Here is a 27110-nt window from a genome sequence, read left to right as displayed (position 1 = left end):
TACAATTCTACAATGTAGAAAATAGTACAAAATAAAGAAAAACCCTTGAATGAGTAGGTGTGTCCAAACTTTTGACTGGTACTGAGGCAAGCCACCAATTACTTCACTCTGGAAGAAGTACTACACTAATGCTTCCCTTAAGGAAAATATAGTTTACTTAACTAAAGTTACTTTGAAAAGTAATTTACTACATCCAAACTTGTTTGTGAAAAATTATCATATGTAAATCTGAAATGTCATAGACTACAAATTGCAAGACTAAATTCAAATCTAGGTAGTGTTTTCAGTAGTTAATTCCTTTTTTTGCAATGTAACTCTGTAGTAATTGGATTAGGCAAGTCTGAGGCTGAAAAAGAATGGAAACGATTGCCTACATCACACATATTTTACTTTATTTTAAATAAAAAGTAGTGTGTATTTCCAGTAGTTACTACAACGTTACATTGCAAAAAAAAAAAAAACTTCTGAAAACACTACCTAGATTGAATTTAGTTCAACTACCACTGAGCTACTGCAAAATGTAGTTAAATTACTAGTTGAATTACATGTAGTTCACTATTACCCAACACTGCAGGTCAGGAATATAGTTCTCAGTGTCAGATCATAAGAGTAATTTTTTGAAAATACTGTCCCAACTACAACAAAAAATATTTAAATACATGTAATTTTGTCCTAAAAACATTTAAATTGAATACTGAAGAATTCCATGAATTCCTATGGAAGACTGCTTTTGAGGAGTGACAATATGGCCGACCGGTGGCTTCAAAGCATCTCATTGGCCAATACATAGCATCAGCAAGCCAGGGTTTATATATATCATTGTTTTAATTTAGACAGATGACAAGCATACCCAAACTGACATTGTAAATTTGGTAGTTCACTAACAAGATATAATTTGCTATGGAGACCTCACAATTAACAGCAAGCACTACAAATAATACAAAAAGGTAACAATACAAAAAGTGTAGTACCATACAGTAAATGTGTGGCAGCATAGCTCCCAGTTTTCAACCTCCAATGGATATGACACTGTAGTTGGGTTGTGGAAGTTCCCTTATAAACAGGGACGGACTTAGTGATTTGGGTGCACAACATTTTGTTATGGGTTTTATAGTAAAGACATCATTTAACTGTAAAAATAAATTATCTTTTAATGTGCCATTTTTGTTTAACCTGTAATCTTTATTTAACTAGGCAAGTCAGTTAAGAACAAATTCTTATTTACAATGACGGCCTGCCAAAAGGCAAAAGGCCTCCTGTGGGGACGGGGGCTGGGATTAAAATGGACACAACAAGTCATGATGTTTTCATCTGATTGTCAAACAATCACTTCATAAAGTAGCATCCAAACAACTTTCCTTCAATTCGCAAGTGACAAACTATCTCACTGGAGATTATGCAATTATCCTAGTGAGCCAAACAACGCCCCTCTGTCTTTCTATATGGTTCCAATGTATCTGAATCTGCCTGGCCAAAAAGCGTATGACATGCCATACTCTGTTTGATTGCATCAGATACATTGTCTACACATACATGTCTTCTGCCTCGATGACAATGTCAGTATAACAAGCAGCACTTGTCTTTTGACTAAAGAAATGCATTAACTTACAACATTTTTCTGTTAAATCTTCTTTCTTTCTTTTTATTTTCACTGGTTGCGTTAATTGCACATTTCTCTGCCCCACTGTGAAAGCACCTCATTGATACAGCTTAATTACAATGAAAGTCAAATTTGCAATCATATCGTGTGAAGCAATGCATGGGAACTCTGTCAAGGTGGAATAGTCCATTATTATAAACCAGTTGTGGCGTCTCATGCAGAGACATTATTGGAGAAAAAATAAGATTACTAGTATTGTATTATTATGCCCAGCTCACAAGGCACCTTGATGATGTGAGGCCAGAGGCAATTGCCTCTTCTGCCTAATGGTAAGTCCACCTCTGCTTATAAATCAATGTCATTTAGGTATGTCAATTGTATCATGCTGAGCACCAGCTTTAAAATAAAAATAAATGTGTGAGCATATGTTAGCAGAAATCATATGTGAACCAATTTCTTTTTAGTCCTACTGTTTGGGCTGCTGAAGTTTCTGTGTGTTGGCCGACTCTTATCATCACAGTCCATATGATTGGAGATGTCCAAAGAGCGACTTCTCTCTCTCTAAGCTTTCCTCATAATGGTGTGGTATAGTTGGCAGGGAACAGACCACTTTTACCCCGCAATCTTCCTTTCCACCACGATGGATCAGAGTGATCCAAAATGTCAATGACATCACCTGCACGGAAGCCTAGCTCGTCCCCTTCCTCCGCTGTGAAGTTGTACACTGCTTTCACCTGTATGACTGCCCTCTGGTACACACACACACACACACACACACACACACACACACACACACACACACACACACACACACACACACACACACACACACACACACACACACACACACACACACACACACACACACACACAGACCTGTGTTAGATAATAGTTGGCCATAGGAACCAGTAATTTCAAAGGACATCAAGGATGAGCCCCCATTTACTGACTATAGTAGGCTTACTGTACCTGTTGATGAGGCATGGTTTCAGATGTCCTTTGGGGGGCTTGGAGAGAGGTTAGGGGGGTGTTTCTACCAGGGGTGCCTATGGTGTGAGCCCTCTCCTCCATCCCAGGTCTCTTACTCTGGAGGAAGAGAGGAGAGAGGTTGAACTCAGGTCAGACTCTAACCTTTAAACCAACATACAGTATGTCTCAGAATCACAGTAAAACATTACAAACCCAATGAAATCAAATAAAAGCAATGACATGGTTTTACATGACCATGGTACATAGCAGCTTCTGAAAAACCGACATGATTCAAAAGACTGCATTGCAGGTAGTGTAGGTTTGTACTTTGGGGTGAGTACTGTGGGGTGAGTGGTGTTTACCTGCTGACTGTGAGGAAGATCTGAGGCCCTGCGGTGTGACGTGGCTGCAGTAGGGGCCCCATAGCTCCTCTCCTCAGGTAGACTCCCCCTCTTCAACTGACAACAGAAGGATGTGGACAGGAAAGGGTTAATAAAGGCCCAGTGCAGTCAAAATGTAGTTTTTATATCATATTGTACAACAGACGATGAAACTAACAAAACATTTGATCAGTGTTATTTCCTGATAGTTGCTGGTTGAAAGTACAATCTACACAGGACCTTATAATCAGCAGGTTTGATTTTCCATGATGACATCACCATGCGGTATATTGGTTAATAGACCAATACCATTGGTTAATTGACCATTCTGGTGCAATAGCTCACTGATTTCAGTTCCTGTATCTGTGCTTGAGATACAGGGACACGAGTGGGAAGTCAAGAAAGGGAAGGAAGGCTTCACTAAAGAGTTGATTGAACTGAGATAATATACGGCTGAAATACCGGTTGGGGTGTGGATGGGCTCTGGTCATCCCGGCTACCGTCTCTAAGGTAGATGTCCCGTTGCTTGGAGATGGAGGTGTTCTTGTAGAAGTCCACCAGCTTGTTGAGGGAAGTGAACTTCTCTGACCACAGGAAGTAGTGGCCTTTGCTGTCCTTCATCACTTTGAAATGCTGCACGTCAAACTCATGTCTGAGGGGAAAGTATGGTTTTATATATCAGTGAAGCATGTCACAACACAACATCTGGCCTCTTAGTCACATACAGTACAATGCAGGTTTAGGGTCAATTCCAATTCAATTCCAGTCTATTCAGGAAGTACACTGACATTCCAATTCCAATTATTTTCAATGCTTTTCAATGAGGAAGATTTGGAATTTGAATTTGGTTTAGTGTCTGAATTAATTGGAATTGAAATGGAATTGACCCCAACCCTGGTTGACACTGCCTGGGACTATTTTTATATGAAATTTGTGTCGATTTGTGATAAGCATGCCCCTGTGAAGAAATTTAGAATCAGTGGAAGGGACAATCCCTGGTTTTCAGATAACTTGACAGAATGAATTACAAAGAGAAATATCTCTTGGGCTCAAGCTAGACATACAAGTGCTCTTGTTGACTGGGCCTCCTTCAGAGCGCTAAGAAACAAATACACAGGATTGATCAGGAAGTCCAAATCAGATGACTATTTAAATGCAGTCACAGAGAACCTAAACAAACATACCAAGTTCTGGAAGCTATTTAAATCAGTGTCAGGTTCTAATATAGCCTCTAGCCTTCCTGACCATTTAATGATGGATTCTAATGAAGTGAAGGATAAAGCCCATATTGTAGGGGTTTTTAACAAGCACTTCATATCTGCTAGTTCAGTTTTTGATAATGGTGGGGCCCAGGCCTCTAATGTAAGCTCTGTTAAGTCAACTATGATATAGGCCCTCATGTGAACCATTTGATCTTTGAGCCTGTTTCTTATACTGAGGTCTATAAAGCACTAAAGGCTATAGACACTAAAAAGTCTGCAGGTCCAGACAACTTGGACCCCTACCTCTTAAAGATAGCAGCTGGTATTATTACTAAACCTGTGGATCACATTTTCAACATGAGTCTCTTGACCAATTCCATACCCAGCATTTGGAAATCAGCTTATGTCCTCCCGCTGCTAAAGGGTGGAGATCCCTCAGATGCTAAAAACTATAGTCCTATCTCTAAACTCCCTATCCTGGCCAATGTCTATGAATCCCTAGTGAACTCACAGTTAAAAAACGTCTTAATTGAAAAGAACATACTGAGCGGTGTTCAGTCTGGCTTTAGATTGGGGCACAGCACCGCAACTGCAGCTATGGCAGTGGCAAACGACATCATTAATGGATTTGATAAAAAGCAACATTGTGCTGCTCTGTTTGTGGATTTAGCAAAGGCCTTTGATTCAGTTGACCATGAATTGTTACTAGCTAGACTCAGAAACATTGGTCTCAGTGAATGGGCAGTAAATTGGTTTAGGAACTATCTTTCTGACAGAACACAATGTGTATATACTGACAATCACAAGTCTAGCTTTCTTGAGATTAATAGAGGTGTGCCCCAGGGTTCCATGTTAGCTCCTGTGTTGTTCTCAATTTTTATTAATGAATTTGGAAATGGCATGCAACCAGCAAAGTTACATCTATATGTAGATGTTACAGTCATATATTCATGTGCTCCTTCTCTGGTTCAGGCTGTTGAAGAGCTCCAGACTACTTTTCAGACACTGCAGGCCTCCCTTTATGGTCTTAAACTGGTCTTGAATGTACAAAAAACTAAATTCATCACCTTTACCAGAGCTAGAACTCTGCCAGAGAACGTTAGCATTGTCACATCTGGTGGCTTATCCATTGAAAAAGTGTCATCCTACAAATACCTAGGTATTTGGTTGGATGACAAGTTGTCCTTTAAAGTTCATGAGGATAATCTTGTGACAAAGCTTAAATTGAAATTGGGTTTTTATTTTCGTAATAAGGCTTGCTTCCCACTTATGGCTAGAAAGAATCTTGTTCAAGCCACTTTTCTCTCTGTCATTGATTATGGTGACTTGTTGTACATGCATGCAACCTCCTCCGTCTTACAGAGACTGGACTCTGTTTATCATGCAACCTCCTCCGTCTTACAGAGACTGGACTCTGTTTATCATGCAGCCTCCTCCGTCTAACAGAGACTGGACTCTGTTTATCATGCAGCCTCCTCCGTCTTACAGAGACTGGACTCTGTTTATCATGCAGCCTCCTCCGTCTTACAGAGACTGGACTCTGTTTATCATGCAGCCTCCTCCGTCTTAGAGACTGGACTCTGTTTATCATGCAACCTCCTCTGTCTTACAGAGACTGGACTCTGTTTATCATGCATCCTTGCGCTTTATTACAAATGCCAAGTCACTCACCCACCATTGGTAGGTTGGGCCTCACTTTATATGTGCAGAAAGATAAATTTGTATGTGTTCATCTACAAAGTCCTTTTGGGTAAACTCTCTCTTTACCTCTGTAGTCTGGTCTCCTTCACCACCAGCAGTTACCATACCCAGTCCGCTAGGTGGTTGCTACTTAAAGTCCCCAGGACATTCACAGTATCAGGCAAGACTGCCTTCTCTTTTTGTGCACTAGACGCATGGAATAGTCTACAATCCATGCTTCATCTAGATATGTTAGTGCCACTGAATGAATTTAAAATATTGATGGGAGACTTCTTTAGGCTGGATCATGTTGTTGTATTGTTGTATGTTTTAATTATATAATGTATTGAATGTTGCTGCCTTCTTGGCCAGGTCTCCCTTGAAAAAGAGACTCTGGGTCTCAATGGGCTTATCCTGGTTAAATAAAGGTTAAATAAAGGTTAAATAAACAATGATAGGATGTGATGAGTTATGATTCAAACAATTGAGTTGTGTCCTGTCCTATTCCATAAATCCAAAATCAACTGTTTCTCTGGTGCAGTACTTTCATTGTCCCCTGCTGGCTTATGTTAGATATTGCAAGGAAAAGCTGCACCAGTAATATCAAGTATAGCCTACAGAAACGGAACTCTTCCCCTGGCTCATAGACATTTCATGAGAAATGGAGGGAGATTTTGAAAATGTTCACAGATGAGTTTTGCAGGTTAACATGTTACTACATTTTACAGAGTTCATGCGGTGCAAACTCTACCCCCCCTAGGTACTGTTTTGTAATCAGTGAGCTCCCTGTAATATCCTGGCCTGAGCCTACACCCACCCACCTGACAGAGATGGAGAATTCTCCAGGGGAGCTCTGACTGCCACGGATCAGGAATCCCCCCACCTCCCTAGACATCAGGAGCTCCTCAGCAGAGCTGCGGCTTGCCGTTTCCTTGAACCAGCTGGACAGAGAGAGATACAGTATGCAGATGTGGCCATACTGTACTTACTGTAAGCATACAAACTCATGTTGTATGTGTGTGTTGAAATACATTTTACGGATGAGAATGAGTAACTTTATTTCACCTTGGGGTTTGTCTCTCAATGTAGTTTTGGGGCACAAAGCCTTCCTGTCCATGCAGCTCTGCCTTAAACCACTCATCTTGACTACCTAGAATCTGATTAGGGAACAGAGATAAACAAAAGCAACAGAGCTCACTGTTTAGGTTTAATATTCCAGCAGAATACAACAGTAGAACTTTGTGTGTAGAATTTAGGAATTAGATTAGTGGAATGTGTCTTTAAAGCCAAGTCCCACACTCAGTTGTACTACTGCCATTCTTTAGTCTTACTATGGCTCGCTATTCTGAATTGTAATGTGTCTCCTCCCATTCTCGCTCAGGTCATACTCACTTTCAGGATGTCTCCCTTTCGGAAGCTCAGCTCATCCTCAGCCGTAGCATTAAACTCGTACTTTCCTCTGGCTTCCATGGCGAGAGGTGGAAGGGTCAAAGAGTTGGAATAGGGAGGCAGAAGGACTGCAGTCGGTCTATGGAATGAGATGAGTCAGGGAGAGTTGTGGGTTGGTAGGTTCAAAGTAAGCAAACTATACAGTGCAGTCAAAAATGTTATTTCCTGTGTTTTAGATATATTTCGACACTGAGGTTGGAATAATACAGTGAAATTGTGAAAATGCTGATAATGCCATTTTTGTGTAGAGGCTGTTTAAAAAGACCGCCTGAAATAACCTGTTTTGGTGGGATGGAGTTTTGGCAGTAAATTAGTTAATAGACCAATATGAAAGAGAGTTCCAAACTCTGTGCGGGACTAATTTCTTCATTCCATCCGCACCCGCAGCTTTTGATACCGCACCCGCCCCCTCCCGCTGGCTCTCTGTCCGACTCCCACCCGCTACTGCAAGAACGTGTCCCGAACCCAACCGCAGTACCGCAATGTTACTTCAGGAGTATGTGACGCAGCTCACTTGCCAGCCATGGTCCTAGCAATTGTGTGCCCTATATAGGCAATATCAAAATGAGCAAAAAATAACCTAAGAAATAAGTTAAATTACCAGAGATTCTCACGTGGCCCATTATATTAGGCTATCGGTGTTACTGGGCTATATCAGCCAATAGGCTAGACATAGTTTGAAGAGAGCAGTTGGAGAGAGAGCAGACACTTTCACTTCCTCTTGAGAAACGTTTTATAGCTTACCTTTTAGGAGTGGGACAATTTTCAGACAGAGATAAAAAATAAAAGGTGATCAATATGTATTTCTAGGCAATGTAAACTATAGCCTAATCATATTTAGGAAGTTAATGTCCTTGGAAAGATAACTGCCCCCTGCTTCTCCTCCCATGCATAGGCTATAGCTTACTATTTTAATTGAGACTACACACACCTGATCATAGCCACAGGAAGTATGGGTGCTGAGAGTGCTGCAGCACCCCCTAAAAATAATTATTATTTAAAAAAATGCAAAAAATAATGTTTTACTCGTCCTGTATTAAAGACCGATATAGCTGTCTGTAGCATTTTCAAAAAAATATTCTCATCCCCAAAATTGTCTGTCTGATCGCCAGCTTCCACCTGCAGCATGAACAATTATAACCGCGCCTCAATGATCTCTGTCAGACCCGCAGCCCTCTACCTCTTTGCCAATAACAGCTATAGTTTTCAGTTTTCTCCTCCTCACTCAGACTACTCCCAGAGAGTCCTAGCTTACTTCTAGCTAAGATGCTATTTTGTTTCTTTTTGACCATTTTACTTTAAAAAAAATCCCAGTATGGTACTTCATTGTTAATCAGAAATGATTTGATATTGAGATGAAAATGGCTGCATTAGACCTTTAAGTCCTTAGCTTCTATAAACTCCTATAAGGAACATAGGCCTACAAAAAAACACTGTTTAAACAGCTTACTGTATACTTGTATTTTAGGTCGACATTGCCAGTAACTTAACTCTGGTGGGGTAATTCTGCTGAGGTGGTGCAGTGATGGTTTGCAAAATACAATAGTTACCAGCCTAGACTAGACTATGCTGTACATTCTGTAATCTGTGAATATTGCACCTGAGGCTGTAACAGCCATTGCATGGAGGAAATACATTCAGTGGGATAAAACGCGAGAAAAAACCATTTGAAATGGAGGAGATGACATAAGAGGAGTTGTGCAATAAGAACACAGATTTAGTTTTAAAACCCTTTGGTTCGGTTGTATCCTTCTGAACACAAGCCTAAGTCTAACTTTAGATAAATATATCCCACTCCTAGCTATGAAGTTTAGATATGGAAAATGAGAAATAAAGAAATGAGGAAACTGTAAAATAATTTTGGAAAATAATTTTAAAATGGAAGCAAAACAGAGAAAAGTTGTCTGAGCCAGACACTTACCTTCTGTCACGAAGCTGATGAGAGAACAAGTATGGTTTTGGTAGTTCGTAGCATTCACCATGTGTTAATGTTTACCTACGGGATACATAAACAGACATGAGCATGGAGGAACAGACAGAAGAGCGAGTCAGAGGAGGACAAACAACATCAGGAGCTGTCCATTTCCCCTTTCAATTAAGTAAAAAAAAAACGGCATAATTTTTAGAGATTGAAATCTCATGATGGTAATTATCTTTGATGTTCAATTTGCTGCTCTCCCACGTGTGTGTGGTTGAAGGGGGGTCTGCAGTGCATGCTCCAAAATCACATACATTATCCATCCCCAGAACCATAGATACACATGATTACATACAATTTCATAAATCTATCCCAGCCCTACCTCTCTACCTATTCAGCCATCAGACACCGGAGGGAGCCAATAACAGCGCTGTAGTATCAGCTTCTATTGCTCACCACGGCTCCAATCCTGTACCCTGATTAAAACTCCTACTCTGCAGTAAAAGACCCCTTCTGTTCCCCCTCTCTGTCTTATTCAGAGCGGATATGAGTTAGGGTCGATAGATGATAATGAGAATCATTCACAGAGCTCTACTAAGCCGGATGGAAGGCCGCATAAACAACATGAGGACAACTGAGGATTAAATTCAATTACATGTAGAAAGTCGTTTTAACTATGTGTGTTTCTGTCAGACCCAGATGTATCTCTCTCTCTCTCTTTCTCTTTACCAGACAGGAACTATTCATTAATCCAGAGGAGGAAACTCTCCTCTGTCTCTCTCTCTAAAATCAACACAACATATTAACTTATTGACAGTAATAGCTCACATATCAGTTTAATAGAATTGTTTTATTTAAATGTAACCTTTATTTAACTAGGCAAGTCAGTTAAGAACAAATTATTATTTACAATGACGGCCTACTCGGCCAAATCCGGACGACGCTGGGCCAATTGTGCACCGCCCAATGGGACTCCCAATCACTGCCAGATGTGATACAGCCTGGATTCGAACCAGGTACTATAGTGACACCTCTTGCACTGAGATGCAGTGCCTCGGACCGCTGTGCCACTCAGTAGCCCACATATGATAACAAGAGTCTTTCTTCTTGGAGGTTTGGATGAGTAAGGAGAAGGTCAAGGGATATCACCACACATTCCATTGACATAAATTTAACAAATTGTTTAATCTAAATGATTCCCACTTCAGTTGAACCATTTGTGTACACAGAAGTGCACTCAATCTGTGTTATCTAACTCCTCCGCTCCATAAAACCATGTACCGTAAACACAGTAAAACATGCATGCAGCCAAACAGGCACTTTAGTTTTAAATCACTTACCTCTCCGAATGGCTCTAATGTTTTACCAATGAATGGAACTAATGAAGTGAACATACTGATTCCATTGCAGATTAGCCCTCATAAACATTATCAATATAACTCTGACTTTTGATTTTAGATAAAACATATCCCAGCAGCTTGCTGAAAAAGCGTGTACATAAACTGCATACATCCAACAAATCTCAAAATACTGTCAACTGCACTGACGAGAGAGATATAGTAAGGTAAGACACTACACTGACGAGAGAGATATAGTAAGGTAAGACACTACACTGACGAGAGAGATATGGTAAGATAAGACACTACACTGACGAGAGAGATATGGTAAGGTAAGACACTACACTGACGAGAGAGATATAGTAAGGTAAGACACTGCACTGACGAGAGAGATATAGTAAGGTAATACACTACACTGACGAGAGAGATATAGTAAGGTAAGACACTGCACTGACGAGAGAGATATAGTAAGATAAGACACTACACCACTAAACCCCTTACCCCACCCCAATGAGCATAATAAACCACTGATAAAATCTATGTAAAAAACACTGGTCAAATACATCCCACAAACTACTTAATCATTCTGCTGTCAGGACAATTCTGCTATTACACAGCCGTGAACACACACACAGACAGACAGAACCTCGTTGTTGTCACTCTAGAGCCCTCAAACTCAACTCTGGACCTCAAAGCCAGTTCCACTGCATTTGTTCATTGTTCCCCTCTAATTATGGACTGATTTAGACCTGGGACACCAGGTGTGTGCAATTAATTATCAGGTAGAACAGAAAACCAGCAGGCTACGTACCTCACAGGGTAAGAGTTGAGTGCTCTAGAGCAGGTATTTGTACGCGCAATGCCGTCGGGGGTATGCCAAATAAAAATGTGATTCACATTTTAAAAAATTAAAACAAATATTTGTTTTTCTTCACATTTTCAAACAGTCTATTTATATTTTCCAACGGGGCTATACATTTGGGTGAAGTTTCTTTCTCGCCTGAGTAGCCTCGTTTCACTGCCAAAAATAAAATGAAACCATCTAGTGTTCAGCGAAATAACAACACAATGTCAAATACAGGTAGCCTAGTCAAATAATTAACATCCAATCACATTAACTGTTACTCTCTCATTGGAATTCCACTAACGGTCCGTATGTAGCCAAACGTAGCTGCTGCTCATGTTGGTATCTGTACTTATGGCGCAAAACCATGACAGGGAGACATAGTGGAGTGGTAAGCAGTTGCTCCAGATGCCACTTGGGTCCACTGCAGCATCCACCGAGAGGCTCTTGCTGCCAAGGGAATGCCTGACAGCTTGAAAGATGTTTTGGACACTACAGTGAAAATGGTTAACTTTGTTAAAGCAAGGCCCCTGAACTCTTGTGTATTTTCTGCACTATGCAATGATATGGGCAGCGACCATGTAACGCTTTTACAACATACAGAAGTGCGCTGGTAATCAAGGGGCAAAGTATTGACACGTTTTTTAAATTGAGAGACGAGCTTAAAGTTTTCTTTACTGACCATAATTTTCACTTGTCTGACCGCTTGCATGATGACGAGTTTCTCACACGGCTGGCCTATCTGGGTGATGTTTTTTCTCACCTGAATGATCTGAATCTAGGATTACAGGGACTCTCTGCAACTATATTCAATGTGCAGGACAAAATTGAGGCTATGATTAAGAAGTTGGAGCTCTTCTCTGTCTGCATTAACAAGGACAACACAGGTCTTTACATCATTGTATGATTTTTTGTGTGCAAATGAACTCAAGCTTACGGACAATGTCAAATGTGATATAGCGAAGCACCTGAGTGAGTTGGGTGCGCAATTACGCAAGTACTGGATTACACAAACAACTGGATTCGTTATCCCTTTCATGCCCTGCCTCCAGTCCACTTACCAATATCTGAACAAGAGAGCCTCATCGAAATTGCAACAAGCGGTTCTGTGAAAATGTAATTCAATCAGAAGTCACTGCCAGATTTCTGGATTGGGCTGTGCTCAGAGTTTCTTGCCTTGGCAAATCGCGCTGTTAAGACACTGATGCCCTTTGCAACCACATACCTATGTGAGAGTGGATTCTCAGCCCTCACTAGCATGAAAACTAAATACAGGCACAGACTGTGTGTGGAAAATGATTTAAGACGGAGACTCTCTCCAATACAGCCCACCATTGCAGAGTTATGTGCATCATTTTAAGCACACCCTTCTCATTAACCTGTGGTGAGTTATTCACAATTTTCGATTAACAAATAAGGTTTTATATTTAAGATGGTTAAATAAAGAGCAAAATTATTGATTATTATTCTATTATTATTTGTGCCCTTGTCCTATAAGAGCTCTTTGTCACTTCGGTCGGGTTGTGACAAAAACTCACACTCATTCTTATGTTTAATAAATGTATTGTATAGTGTGTGTGTGGCAGGCTTACAATGATGGCAAAAAACAACATTGTAGAGTGCGCTGACCCTGGTGCTAGAGGGGGTACGCAGCTGGAGGTTGAATGTTTGAAGGGGTACGGGACTATAAGAAGTTTGGGAACCACTGCTCTAGAGGATGGAAGTCTCAAACATGTAAAACAGTAACAAAACAGTAGCCGAGTCCCCTGGGAAGAGACAGTGCAGAGCAGAGGGGATCTACTCTAGTAACATGTCACCTAGAGCTCCCCTGGTACAGTGACCTGGGTGAAGGGGATCTACTCTAGTAACATGTCACCTAGAGCTCCCCTGGTACAGTGACCTGGGTGAAGGGGATCTACTCTAGTAACATGTCACCTAGAGCTCCCCTGGTACAGTGACCTGGGTGAAGGGGATCTACTCTAGTAACATGTCACCTAGAGCTCCCCTGGTACAGTGACCTGGGTGAAGGGGATATTTGCAGTGGTTTCGACTCTCACTGCCCACATGAATTTTAGCTGTATTTTTTATGCTCCCAACTGTTTTTTTTCTTAGCACTTTTGTGCCTCCTCAACAGCCCAGTAGGTTGTTATATAGTCTTGTGGGGCCAAACATTCCACCATTAGTCAAGGAAATAGGATTATGATGTCTTAAACAGATATCTTTATTAAATAACGGACATTGTAGAAGTGGTAAGATCTATTACAGAGTAGCGTGCATCATTTTCTTTGTTGGACATGTTAGAAATGGTACGTTTTATAATTAAGGATTTACATTATGCAAAGCCTAACTATGTGAAAGCACTAAACATTTCTCTACACTTCACAAATCAGAGATTAGTGAGGAATGTGCAGAATGTGTTTTTGAGAGTAACTAGGACATCCAACTACCCAGCACTGAGGAGAACAGCACTAGACAATACTGTATATACATTTATACATATCCATCCATTCTCAATTATGGGAAATCCAAATTCAACAAGTTCTATATATTTTAGTTAACAACAATTTACCGCCATGTAAAGCATTGAAAGATCCAGTGATACTGTACTGTTTGTAATCTATTTGACACACCATAGTAGTTCACACTATGCCAATTAGACTGACATGGCTAGCCTACTATGATTGAATCGAGGACCTTGTTTTAGCAAATAAACAACCCCAAAAAAACGTTAACTTATAAAGCTTGTTCAATAGTGAACCTGTCCTCTTCAGTGGCTTTCTATTTTAACCGAGTTTCATATCAAAACAAAACACATTATGAACATACTTCCTCATCACATAAATACAACTATTGTTGAACTTATCTCCTACTACTCATAAATTACCACATCCCAGAGGAGAAGCCATTTGACCTTGTAGAGCACTGAGCACACAAACCAATAAGGAAAAAACGTTCAAACAAAAAGCTATTTCAAAATACCTTTCACATCACCATGGCATGGTTTGTTTTCAAGTTTGTTTTCAAATAATTTAGCAATAATGAAAATGTTTCAACTGTTAGGTCAAATATAATATCCTTGTTGTTATACATTTATAATTGCATTGCATAATATGGTAACACGTTTTCTCATAGCCTACTTATGTGCTCCAGAACTATATTGCATATCCTTTTCACCAATGTCTGTGGACAACTGTTGGTTACTGGGAACAGTTACTGCTTGTATCAAACAGGTAGTTAAAGTACTCTATGTGGAACTTCTTTCAATTGTCCGGTTAGTTGCCATAGATTCAGAATCTAAAAGATTTCCAACAAATTATAGGGATACCACTCTTGAGAGAGAGACAGTTCTCTAACCACTAAACAGCAATGATTCACAATTCAGATGAGAGGAAGCTGACTAATTATTATAATGAATTACATTACAGAAAAAGTGAAGTGGGTATGACTGTAACAGCTGTTCCTAAGATTAGAGAGAGAGACTTCGATGACTATAAACCAGTCGCTGAAGTTGAATGGATTGCTCTGCAAGCAGTGTCTTCAAGCCAGCATGACATTATAAGAGGTTTGGTCATTTTGGTGACATGATTTGGCTACCCATATAACAGTGGGTATATTACATTTACATTTACATTGATGGTTGCATCACGTATGTAAGAATAATCAAGCTTTCTGCAAATAGGTAAACTGTATATTGCAATATGATATGTACCTTTACTTCATGTGAAGAGCCACGCGTCACAAGAGGTCGGGAAATTTACGCAGCCAGCCAGGGCTTTGCCAACTAGATCATAATTTCAGTCAAAATTTCGCAAGTTCGCATCAAAAGGAAAACGTCATATTCGTAAAATCATAAAGGTTAAATAAAACAAATCCGTTAAAGACTGTTTACTTCCGCGTCCTTTCATTGAAGTATAACAACGCGGAGACTTTCGAGTTCCCTCCCCAACACGCACAATAGCTGAATGTCCCACGGCGGAGATGAACCAGTTACTTGCACTTAGTTAGAGACCGCCTCTTTTCAAAAGGAACTTTTGGACTTTACCTCAAAACTGCAGATGAATAGAACAGATCATTTTCAGAATGTGACAATAAATAATAAAGGCTTATGCACTTGGTTAGATACCGCCCTTTTTCAAAAGGAACTTTTGGACTTTACCACAAACATTCTGAGGCACTGCATTTCAGTGCAAGAGGCGTCACTACAGTCCCTGGTTCGAATCCAGGCTGTATCACATCCGGCCGTGATTGGGAAGTCCCATAGGGCGGCGCACAATTAGCCCAGCGTCATCCGGGTTTGGCCGGGGTAGGCCGTCATTGTAAATAAGAAATTGTTCTTAACTGACTTTCCTAGTTAAATAAAGGTTAAATAAAATAAAAATACATTTAAATGAATAATGTGACAATATGTAATAAAGGCTTATTGCATGAGGTGAAACATTATGATAAACACACGCAAACACACAAGCAAACACACACACACAGTATAGACTGTATTCCTGTGATCTTCCATGTGTCTTTCAGATAGGAAAATGAATGCTCCTTGGCGTCATCTTGAACATGTCCAAATGTTTCACATTCTTTCGGATGGCATGCATGAAGATCTCATTGGAAATGGGATTTCCACGATAAAACACTGACACACCTCAAACAAACTAAACTGAAGTTATCGAGCTCTATTTCAGTAACCTACGATCTTTCTATGACAGATCGTATAGACTAATTATTGTCTATATCAACACATATCAAAACATATCAATGTAGGCTTTCAAACCAATATAAGTTATATAATTCAGCCTGCGTTATACAGTTAATGGAAACTGATTGCTTTGGAATTTGGTTACATAAAGTTATCTACAGTCCTCATATTTCTCTTTAGAAAAATGCATGTTTGGTGTGTTTTTTCTTGGCTATACATTCATAACACATGCTGCTGACCATCATTATAGAGAGCGAGCAGGGAGTTTACTCCATGCAAAGAGGCTGATGGATAGATACTGTAGCTCTGCCACAGGTGGCAGTTGTACCTTAATTGGGGAAGATGGGCTCTTAATAATGGCTGGAACGGAATAAATGGAATGGTATAAAACACATGCTTTCCGTCCTCCCTTTAGCAGCCTCTTGTGCAAGTCTTCACATGTTGCTAACTGAAGCTCCAGTCTGTGACAGGAAGTCAAACCCATAGAGATTACAGTGTGGTTTCACTCTCTTTTTTCTAGTTCAATATTATTTCTTGCTGACTCTAAAGCTTGATCCACTTGATGTTCTAGATGTAAATGACAAGTTATTTTTCACAGAGTAGAAATGACTATTCAAACTCCTCTTTTATTTTTTCACACCAGTTGTAGTAAAATTGTAATAAAGAGCATCAGATTAAGTCAGCATAGTTGGCAATGAAATTCCACATAACATTGTTGAGCTGTGACCAGCAGAGGAAGGAATGTGAATGGACAGCAGAGTAAACATGAAATTCAGTTGACATGGGGAAGTAATGTGTAAACCCCCAGGGTTCAGTCTATAGCTGCACCTGCAGGCCCTCAGTTTAGCACGAATCAACCCTCAGAACCAGAGTAGCAACAGGACAAAAGTTTTGGACTAAGTAGTATAGATGATCTTTCTCTTTCTAACATCTAGCTTGTACTGTAAGGTTATGATAAACTGCGCAACCTCTTTTTATAGTGACTATGGTGTATTGCACTGGAAGTGTGAAAATCTACAGCCTGCCATGTAGCTGTAGTTTACAATTTACAGTTTGCAATGTTACAGTGCTTACGACAGCACCTATTACAATGTCAACACAACATAATGAAGTGATCGAGAGAAAGAGGTGTGTCAGCATCATTTATTGCTAGGCAGGCAGGGTATAAAAGTCCTATTGTAATCGGTCATATTATATTTCTATTCACTTTTGCTAATGTTATAAATATAATCAAATGTGAAACAATACTCACCAACACAAATAGTTAATCAAAATAAACAACATAATCAAGGATTTAGTGTATATCAATGTCCTTCCAATTAATGGATTTGATCAAAACATCCAGCTGAACAAAACATGTAGGCTTTCAGTAGATTTATGGAGAAGGGAATACTCTCCCATTTATTTACAGAGCTTTTGGTTTATATTTAAGCAATAAGGCCCGAGGGGGTGTTGTATATGGCCAATATACCACGGCTGAGGGCTGTTCTTAACCACGACGCAATGCAGAGTGCCTGGATACAGCCCCTCAGCTATGGTATATTCGCCATATACCACAAATCCCAGAGGTGCCTTATTGCTATTGTAAACTGGTTACCAACGTAATTAGAGCAGTAAAAATAAATGTTTTGCCATACCCGTGGTTGTCAGCCAATCAGCATTCAGGGCTCGAACCACCCAGTTTATAATACGTTTTTTTATCACTGCAGTAACAACATAATTACACTATGGTCCCTGCAGGTTCGTCCAAAGCTTCTATGATGCGCAATATAGCCATTATATGGGAAATGTAATATTTTCTTAAAAAAATGTTTATGGTTGTACTGAAAATACATTTTCTTGTTTGAACAAAATCTACAGCATTCTACAGAAATGCCAAATTCATTTTATGAAAAGGGAACAAAAAAAGGGAACAAAAAATAATTTAAAATACGAGCATAACTTTAAATGAATGCTTAGCTTGCTTTTACTATTTTAAAGCTTTTAAGCACGCGATTCAGGCCAAACAGTGTTGAGTCTATTGCAAAATTCCTATTAAAGCTGCCTCTTTGTAAGAACCTTCCATCATCACGCTCACATACTTTCAGTGCTGTGAAGTACTTAAGTAAAAATACTTTAATGTACAACTTAGGTGTTTTTTTTGTATCTTTACTTTTACTCAAGTATGAAAATTGGGTACTTTTTCCATCACTGAATACTTTATATGAGTGATTATCCTTTATGGATCACTACCTAAGAAAAGTGTAATTGAATATTTGACTGATTCATTAGGAAAGAAGTTGCTGCATATCAGTTATAAAGAAGAGGTGGTGGTTAGGGGGAGGTGAGCTCCCTATCCAATGAATTAGAGTCGGATTAATCAGAATCAGTCAAATATTCAATAACGCTTTTCTTAGGTAGTGATCCCTAAAGGATATATCCACCTACGTACAGTATGTGAGCGTGGAAGGTTGGAAGGTTCATACAAGGAGGAAGCTTAAATTGGGATTTTGCAATAGACCCAACATTGTTTGCCCTGAATCCCCAGCCTAACTATGTCAGCAAACCAGCCAAACCTCCTCATCTACAGCTGCAGGTTCCACACTCACTCACATCCGTTTGTGACCAACCAGTGGTGTTGTGTGTGTGTGTGTGTGTGTGTGTGTGTGTGTGTGTGTGTGTGTGTGTGTGTGTGTGTGTGTGTGTGTGTGTGTGTGTGTGTGTGTGTGTGTGTGTGTGTGTGTGTGTGCACGCATGCATGCATGTGTGATTGTGTGTGTGCGACACCAGTGTCACACACTTTCTGGGCATGAAAATATTTTAGCCACTAGATGGGGCCCTTAGCATAGAGCAAGAATGCAGAGAAGATCATCTGAGTTGATGCGTACATGTACAGCAGAGGAGGCTGGTGGGATGAGCTATAGGAGGACGGGCTCATTGTACTGGCTGGAAGGAAATATATGGAACAGGTCAAACATGTGGTTTACATATGTTTGATGCGTTTGATACTTTCCATATGGGTGCGCCCATCCAGAAAGATAGATGACTCCTCATGGATATACCCACTTTAACATGGACATTGCCATTGAGGGCTTCCACCATTTTAAAGTAGTCAACTGGGTAGGAATTCCTATGAGTTGGGAGGAATCAGCCAATGAAGAAGAAGAAAATGTAGTACTTTAAAATGGAGATTGAATCTCAATTGAGCTGCCTAAGCTGTCCCATACGTTATAATGGCACAGATACAAAGATGTGTCCTATATCTAGCTCTATTCGTGCTCCTTTACTAAGTCCATCGCATTTTCAAATCTCTCCCCATAACTCTCCCATGCGCGAAATGAGCAATGACGTCATTGTAGTAACTCCAGCACAACTTTTCAAACAGGTTGCATTCTACCAGACAACCACTAACTGTTGGGTACTGAACTGTTGAATGCGCCTAACGGGATAAGGAGAGATGGCATGGAGCAGACAGGTCAAGATTCGCAAGGTGCTTCGAATAACAAATAGTCCAGTTAAGTATCTGAAATGGATCATTTAATTCACATTGGATGTATTTATTTATTTTTATAAGATAAAATATTTTTAAATCTAGCGCTCGTATGGCTGTCCCGAACGTGGATACATTGTATCTGATTCTGACCAACTAACTTCTGTTCATGGAAACAATTCAGCAACAATTGTATCGAACGGATTACAGTCGTATTTTGTGTTTCCTAATATTGTTGAGTTGGAAATTCGGAATATAACTGTAATTTGAAAGCGAGTGTATTTTGGAAGTTGCCTGATGTCTAATGCCACTGGACGAGAATACATTTTCTCCACGTCGTGCTTCTTTACGAAAACTTGTCAGAGTTAGTTTACAAACTATCTGAACTGACACATTCTTAGTTGGCTTCATCACCATGAGAAAGTGTGGATTCCAGTGTCAAATACCACGATGGACTGAGTATATTTGTCACAAATAGTTTATTTTGAGAATAGTTTTTGAGAATAGTGCCTTACCGTGCTTTCTAGGGAGCGCTTTGACATATAATATAGCCTACATCTGAACAAAGTCGTGATGATTTCGGAGGAACGAAGTAGTCATGTATCCAAGCAAGCCCTCAACTTTCCAGTGGGCCTATTGATCCGCTCACCGAAGAAGAGCCTGGCAAAGCTGGGGAGGAAGCCAAGCAATGGATCCCTGCAGTAAGTCATATTATTTATATCCAGTGTGTCTATTTTGTGGGGTATTTAAAATGGGGCACCCTTATTTTGCAGAATTGGATTTCAGTTTTGTTACATGCATCTGCCTGGGATTTTGTATTTTCAAATGGACGTATGGCCTTCAATAGAAATGTAATTTATTTGTAGAGAGGTGCTCGAAATACTGTCCTCTTATTAATTACCCATTCATTTGGTGTCCTCTCTTGAACTCTCACTTTCATTTACATCTTTGCCTTGCTCTCTCTGTTTCACTCTGTCACTATCTATGTCTCTGTCTCTTATTTATCTCTCTCTCTCTCACTCTCTCTGTCTCTCTCTCCATCTATCCATCCATTTCTCCCTCTCTCAGGTCCAACACCTCGGATGGCACCACCCATTCAGCAGAGAGTACAGGCGTGAGGCAGCCGGCCAAGAACAAAATCCGCCGCCACAACAACAGACTGTCAACGGTGTTCAACCGGAGCCCCCTCCTGCGGGGCGACAGTGAGCAGGGGCATGCCCCAGGTGGCAGGAGCATGGCAGGGGACCTGCAGGCTGCAGATGACCCTGCTGAGCTGTCCAGTCAGATGTCTGCCCCAGGTATCCTAAAGATCTTTGGCAGCGACATCTGCCAGGGAACCAACTACAAGAGCGTGCTGGCCACGACTCGCTCCAGCGCCAAGGAACTTGTCAAAGAGGCCCTGGAGAGGTGAGGGGTTAGGGATGCCCACTGGCATAATGTGATTTGTTAGCATTAGCTTCAATGCTAACAGGCAAGCAGAAAGGGAACATTCCTCAAGGCTGAATGGCATGGACTGCAATACTGCTCATCCTAATATAGTGTGAACCATTGCAAATCACTTAAAGCTGGTGATAGGGATATTTTACCCAAATGGTCTCAAAGCCATTTTATTTCAGGAGGAGTTAGATCTTATCATGGTATTCTGACTGAATCTCTTTTATCGTTGCTTAGATACTGTCTGGAGAAAGAGGATCCCAGTCGATATGTGCTGTGCGACGTGATTGGCCAGACCGGAGCAGACCACCAATGGAAGACAGAGTGCTTTCGGGTCGTGGGTGACCACGAGAAGCCCCTCATGCTGCAGTCGCTATGGAAACCCAAAGAAGGCTTCTCCAGACGCTTTGAGATCCAGAAGAGAGTGAGCGTAGAGGAACAGAGTGCTAAAGAGACCGACACCGTCACAGCAGGTACGTCAACCACACAGGTGCAGCTCAGTGACCCCACTAACAACAACCTAAAGCCCAGGTAACCATTCTGTCTCTGTTGGGGTGGCATTGGATCTCCTATCTCTGTCACTAACTGTAGGGTAATAGAATCCAGCTTATCATGAGACAGAGCAGGGGAGATGGCAGGCAAGTGAGAGGTCAGAGAAAAACAAAAGCTGCAGTGAGGGGTAGACAAGGTCAGAGTGTCCCCTCTCTCTTATCTGGGATTGACGACAGGGTCCCAACAGGTCCCTCTGAAGCCCCCAGGGCACGGGATTGGCTGTGGCTGGATAAGCTTTTTCCACTGGGACCTGAATGTGTCCACCGCTCCACATGTTATTCTTTCCATCAGAGCTTGCTTCCTGCACATTGGTCACTGTGTGGTCTTGTTGACTTTGGCGTGCGTTTGTTATGATTCTCAGTTTTCATCAAACCCCACAACCCCACATCACCCTCCACTCTCTTTGCTCCACTCTGATTGGGGGAAGCTGGGGGAAGTTGCCCCCCCTGCAGGCCTGACCAGCCCCTCTGACACAGTGTGGCAGAACAATGTGGAAGAACGCCCACTTCCACAGCTGATAAGGCCTGGGAGCAGGAGCTGTTAGCTGGGTGTGAAGCTGAGCTCTCTGGACATTCCATGGTGCTTAATGGCTCCAAATGAGCTGAATAGTGTTTATGTTGCGGTACGTCAGCCCAACAGCCAGGAACGCCTGTTGATATCAGATAGAGGACAACACCTCTCACTACCCCTCCAGATTTCCTCTCTCCTTCCCTTCTATGTTTGGTTTGACTGAGAGCCAACTCAGTAAAACATTATGATATGGTGGTGTGTGATGGAAGATCTCCACCAATAGTTTATTGAGTGTTTAGCATACTGTGAAGTTTCAGTTTATGCATAGATGATGAAGTTTATGTTACATTGACTATATCAGGACACAATCAATGATTTTGTAATAAACTATGAATACATGATTAACAATCACTTCTCTGCATCTAGTCTCATCCTCCCTCTCTCCCGTGCTCCTCTCTGCCCCAGGTATCAACTCCCAGGCTCGTAAGCTCCAGAAGGGCCGTTCGCGGGTCACCTCTCTGTTCATGGACGGCAGTGGTGAGGATGTGGAGGGCCTGGGGATGTGGAGGAGTCTCAGTGAGATGGACCTGTCTGCAATGGAGAAGGAGGCCGTGCGGGCCCAGCAGAAGGCCCAGCTCATCAGGGAGGACCCGGAGGTCGAGGCCGACAAGGAGGCCCTGCGTCTGGGCATGGAGAAGGAGGAGACGGAGAGCAGTGACGACAACACCACCCAGTACTCCATCCACCCGCCCTTTGACTTCCCCTACTTCCTGCTGCTGCAGGGATACAGCTACCGACAGGTAGGAAAACTGGAAAGTGAAGCTGTTGCCACTGCTATACATTAAACCCAGATCCATTTGTTTGTCTATCGGATTATTGATTAACTTAAATGATGAGTAACTTTAATGAAAGGCTTGTCTTCAGTTTACACAGCTGAAGTCAATTTGTTAGATAAGAGTCAGTCTGTTCTTGAATAGTTAGGCTCAGAATAGGTTTGTATGATTGGAGAATGTGTCCGGCTGCGACAAAGAGATGTCATGCTGAAATCCTTCACAGAGGGCCTGGGCAGCCAGATAGCAGCAGCTGTAATTGGTTGAGCCGGGTGGCTGCTCCATTGAAGACCTTTCAAGGTTCTCAAGTGTCTCTTGGCAGGGTGGCAGAAACACTGTGACGAAAGGCTTATCAGTGACACTGAGGCGTAAACAAGTATACTCCACTACACCATAGAGGTTCCCACTGAACCTCTTAGGTTAAGACCTGGGGTTAAAATCCCCAGAAACAGAGAGACACAGAGAGAGAGGAGCAGAGAGCAGAGGGCTTTAGCTGCAGTGAGGATGCTATAACAGGGACAGCGAGAGACTGAGTCTTGCTGCTGGTTTACAATGGGCTCAGAATATTGGGCTCAGAGCCATGAGCTCAAGCAGAGTCGGAGTAGACCGGCATGTTGTGGACAGGTGATCCTCGTGTCCACACACTGAGTGGGCCAGCCTGGGTCATGTACTGGTGAGGCGGGAAAATGGAGCTGGCCCTGGCCCAGCAGTAGAGTTCCCACACTGGGATGTGTTTTCTGTCGTCAGGGCTCGTTGAATAGATAAGGAACACTGTGTTCACAATCACAGTTCAGCTCAGCCCTGCTGCCTCTGCAGTGGAGGTGGAGATAGGCCTGATTAAAGGAACATAGTATTAGAGAATAGAGCAGAAGGAACACTGTAATGTCTAAACAAACTCAGTGGATGGTCACATACACATGCCTAGCCTACACATTTGCACACAGGCTCGTTCATGCCAGAACACACATGCACATTTAGGCACAAAAGCTGCACATTCAACAAACAATAATCATATTCTTCTCAAAAAGAGATTTCTGTGGGTGACAGATTTTTTTCTGCACTTTTATTCCTTTACAAAACATTCTGGATATTTCAATGCAAAACCAGAGTGAGAGTGGCAGGCTGTGGCCTGAGCAGAGAGCCAGAGAGCCAGAGGGCCAGAAAGCCAGAGGGCCAGAAAGCCAGAGGGCCAGAAAGCCAGAGTGCCAGAGGGCCAGAGAGCTAGAGGGCCAGAGTGCCAGAGAGCCAGAGGGCCAGAGAGCTAGATGGCCAGAGAGCCTGAGAGCCAGAGGGCCAGAGAGCCAGAGGGCCAGAGAGCCAGAGAGCCAGAGGGACAGAGGGCCAGAGAGCCAGAGGGCCAGAGAGCCAGAGAGCCAGAGAGCCAGAGGGACAGAGGGCCAGAGGGCCAGAGAACCAGAGGGCCAGAGAGCCAGAGAACCAGTCCCATTCCTAGAAACAGGAAATGCTGCTGCTCTCTGTTGTTTGTTCCTCATTGTGGAGACCGCTGAGTGTGCAGGACACTGGGTGGGGTGTGCCAGATACTGGGGGAAGGACTGAGCCCGCCCCTGGTCTGGCCACTCGACAACAATAAGTCACTCATATATCAGTCCTATGGAATAGAAATGTTCCAGCTCCGTAAATGAAATCGTTTTTTTCAGGCTTGACTAGTTATTTTCGAAAGTGTCTTTGTGCTTCCAGGCCAGATTTTCCTGAACTTAATCACCTGTGAACCATGAGAGCTGTATTGGATTTGATTTCCTTGTAAGTGTTGTTGTTCAAGTGCAGGTCAGTGTAGTCACAATTCACATTGACTCACAGCTATTAACTCCCTTCCTAGACAGTTTGATCTATTCTGCCAGATATCATGTGCAGGAAAATAAATAAAGGTTATTTTGAATATTGCTTAGAATAGTCCAGTTCAGAGCAGACTATCATATGGAGCCAGGGACTCTAACCATTTAGTTAGTTAAGTGTATGTGCTCGCACGCACTGCTCAGTGGCTGATTGGCTTCCATGCTAGCTGGGATGATACAGTATCATGACCTGCCTGAAAGGCTCTGCATGGTCAATCCGATGTTTGAAGTGGCCGTACAGCATTTACTGCGATGCAGCCTCCGCAGACGTCAGGGCTTTCATACTTGTGCTTAGCGGAGCAGAGCAGTGTTATAGTGAAGGAAGTTGTCAAGGAAGTGAGTTTGTGTTTATACATGACGTACCGCCCCCACCTACCGTCAACGAATCATGTCAATGCGGAGCTATAAGGAGCCCTCCGCATTGTTACAAAATTTGAGAGGTGCGACGCGGTACGGAGCTTCATTTGGCCTCTGCATGCCTCCGGAGGCTCCACAATTGCGACACACCCTCCATATGGAGCCTCAGACTACATTTTCAGATCAAGCATAAATTGGCTTTGGGACGGATGACCGAGCGACGGGTGGTGTTAGAAGGTCATGACCTCCCCCACACTGATCCTCAACAGAAGGTCCCCACAGGGGTGCTCAGCCCCCTCCTGTACTCCCTGTTCACCCATGACTGCGTGGCCACGCACTTCTCCAACTCAATCATCAAGTTTTCTGATGACACAACAGCACAACAGTAGTAGACCTGATTACCAACAATGACGAGACAGCGCTACAGGGAGGAGGTGAGAGCCCTGGTGGAGTGGTACCAGGAAAATAACCTCTCCCTCAGCGTCAACAAAAGGAAGGAGCTGATTGTGGTCTACAGGAGACAGCAGAGAGAGCCCGCCGCCATCCACATAGACGGGGCTGCAGTGGAGAAGATCAAAAGCTTCAGCTTCCTCAGCGTGCACATCACTGAGGACCTGAAATGGTATATATATACAGTACCAGTCAAACGTTTGGACACACCTACTCATTCAAGGGTTTTTCTTTATCTTTAGTAGTTTCTACATTGTATGTATAATATTGAAGACATCAAAACTATGAAATAACACATGGAATCATGTAGTAACCAAAAAAGTGTTAAACAGATTCTTCAAAGTAGCCACCCTTTGCCTTGATGACAGCTTTGCACCCTGGCATTCTCTCAACCAGCTTCACCTGGAATGCTTTTCCAAAAGTCTTGAAGGAGTTCCCACATACACTGAGTGTACAAAACATTAAGAACCCTTCCTAATATTTTGCCCTCAGAACAGCCTAATTTGTTGGCACCCCACAAGGTGTCGAAAGCGTTCCACAGGGATGCTGGCACATATTGACTCCAATGCTTCCCACAGTTGTGTTAAGTTGGCTGGATGTTCTTTGGTTGGTGGACCATTCTTGATACACACAGGAAACCTTTGAGCGTGAAAGACCTAGCAGTGCTGCAGTTCTTGCCACAAACCGGTGCGCCTGGCACCTACTAGCATATCCCGTTCAAGGCACTTAAATCTTTTGTCTTGCCCATTCACCCTCTGAATGGCACACATACACAATCCATGTCTCAATTGTCTCATGGCTTAAAAATCCTTCTTTAACCTGTCTCCTCCCCTTCATCTACACTGATTGAAGTGGATTTAAAAGGGATAATAACTTTCACCTGGATTCACCTGGTCAGTCTATGTCATGGAAACAGCATAATGTTTTGTACTCAGTGTATTTTTATATGATATTGCTCATTCTTTCTTTTCTGGGGGAGATTATGTGTGTATAGTTTTTTTTTAAGTGATTGTTTCATCCACTTCTCAATCACCCTTGCTGCTCCCTCTATGGACAGTCTACCCCCCCACCCCAAACGGACACTTACCCTGCCCCCACCCCCCACCATTTATCATTGCTACAGTTGTAAATGTGTATAAAATATTATTATTATTATTATTGTCTAATTCACTTCTCTTTTTTTATCCTGCACTGTTGTACCCTGCGATAACATCTGCAACCCTACACATGTGACTAATAAACACATTAAAAAATATATAAATCTGCAAATCTGTGTACTTTGATTTGATTTAACATGGACTTATGGATTCACACCTAAGCCCTTCCATTCCTGTCCCTCCATCACACTGCCAGTACATGCTTATCCTGGATCTGTTCTGTCCTCACATAACACACGCCTCTAATGCGCCTGCTTGATCAATCTCCAAACGATTACACAACTTCTCAATTCAAGTCCTAGGTCTTAAATTTGCACTTTGTATTGTGGTGTCAAAGTGCATGCGTTTACTTTGTAGTTAGGTACTAGGCAGGAGCAGTGTAATTACAGTGTAGTTAATACATAGTAGTTACTAATGATCATA

The 27110-nt window shown here is 42.0% G+C and overlaps 2 protein-coding genes across 4 annotated transcripts in view; one reads left to right on the top strand and one right to left on the bottom strand.

Annotated features, from left to right (window-relative positions):
• Positions 1–1161: 1161 nt before the first annotated feature.
• Positions 1162–15309, bottom strand: grap2 (GRB2-related adaptor protein 2). Its single transcript, NM_001140435.1, has 9 exons — positions 15089–15309; positions 9202–9276; positions 7224–7359; positions 6897–6988; positions 6653–6772; positions 3412–3601; positions 2932–3027; positions 2570–2686; positions 1162–2349 (listed from the first exon to the last, which is right to left on the bottom strand). The coding sequence occupies exons 3-9, from the start codon at positions 7299–7301 to the stop codon at positions 2173–2175; spliced, it is 870 nt and encodes a 289-aa protein (NP_001133907.1). The 5' UTR covers positions 7302–7359; positions 9202–9276; positions 15089–15309; the 3' UTR covers positions 1162–2172.
• A 4150-nt stretch (positions 15310–19459) lies between these two features.
• The window catches only part of LOC106601496 (ras-associating and dilute domain-containing protein), a 34479-nt gene continuing 26828 nt past the window's right edge, over positions 19460–27110 (top strand). For 2 of the 3 annotated variants that reach the window (XM_045715254.1, XM_014193722.2), the window contains exons 1-4: positions 19460–20245; positions 20613–20951; positions 21216–21451; positions 22506–22840. In XM_045715254.1, coding sequence (XP_045571210.1) covers positions 20118–20245; positions 20613–20951; positions 21216–21451; positions 22506–22840 — 1038 coding nt within the window. In that variant the 5' untranslated portion in view covers positions 19460–20117. The remainder of the gene's footprint in view (positions 20246–20612; positions 20952–21215; positions 21452–22505; positions 22841–27110) is intronic. The other variant, XM_045715253.1, reaches the window with a different exon arrangement.

Source organism: Salmo salar, chromosome ssa03, assembly GCF_905237065.1.
Source record: "Salmo salar chromosome ssa03, Ssal_v3.1, whole genome shotgun sequence".
NCBI classification, from domain to species: Eukaryota; Metazoa; Chordata; class Actinopteri; order Salmoniformes; family Salmonidae; genus Salmo; species Salmo salar.
This window is presented reverse-complemented; position numbering and strand designations above follow the sequence as displayed.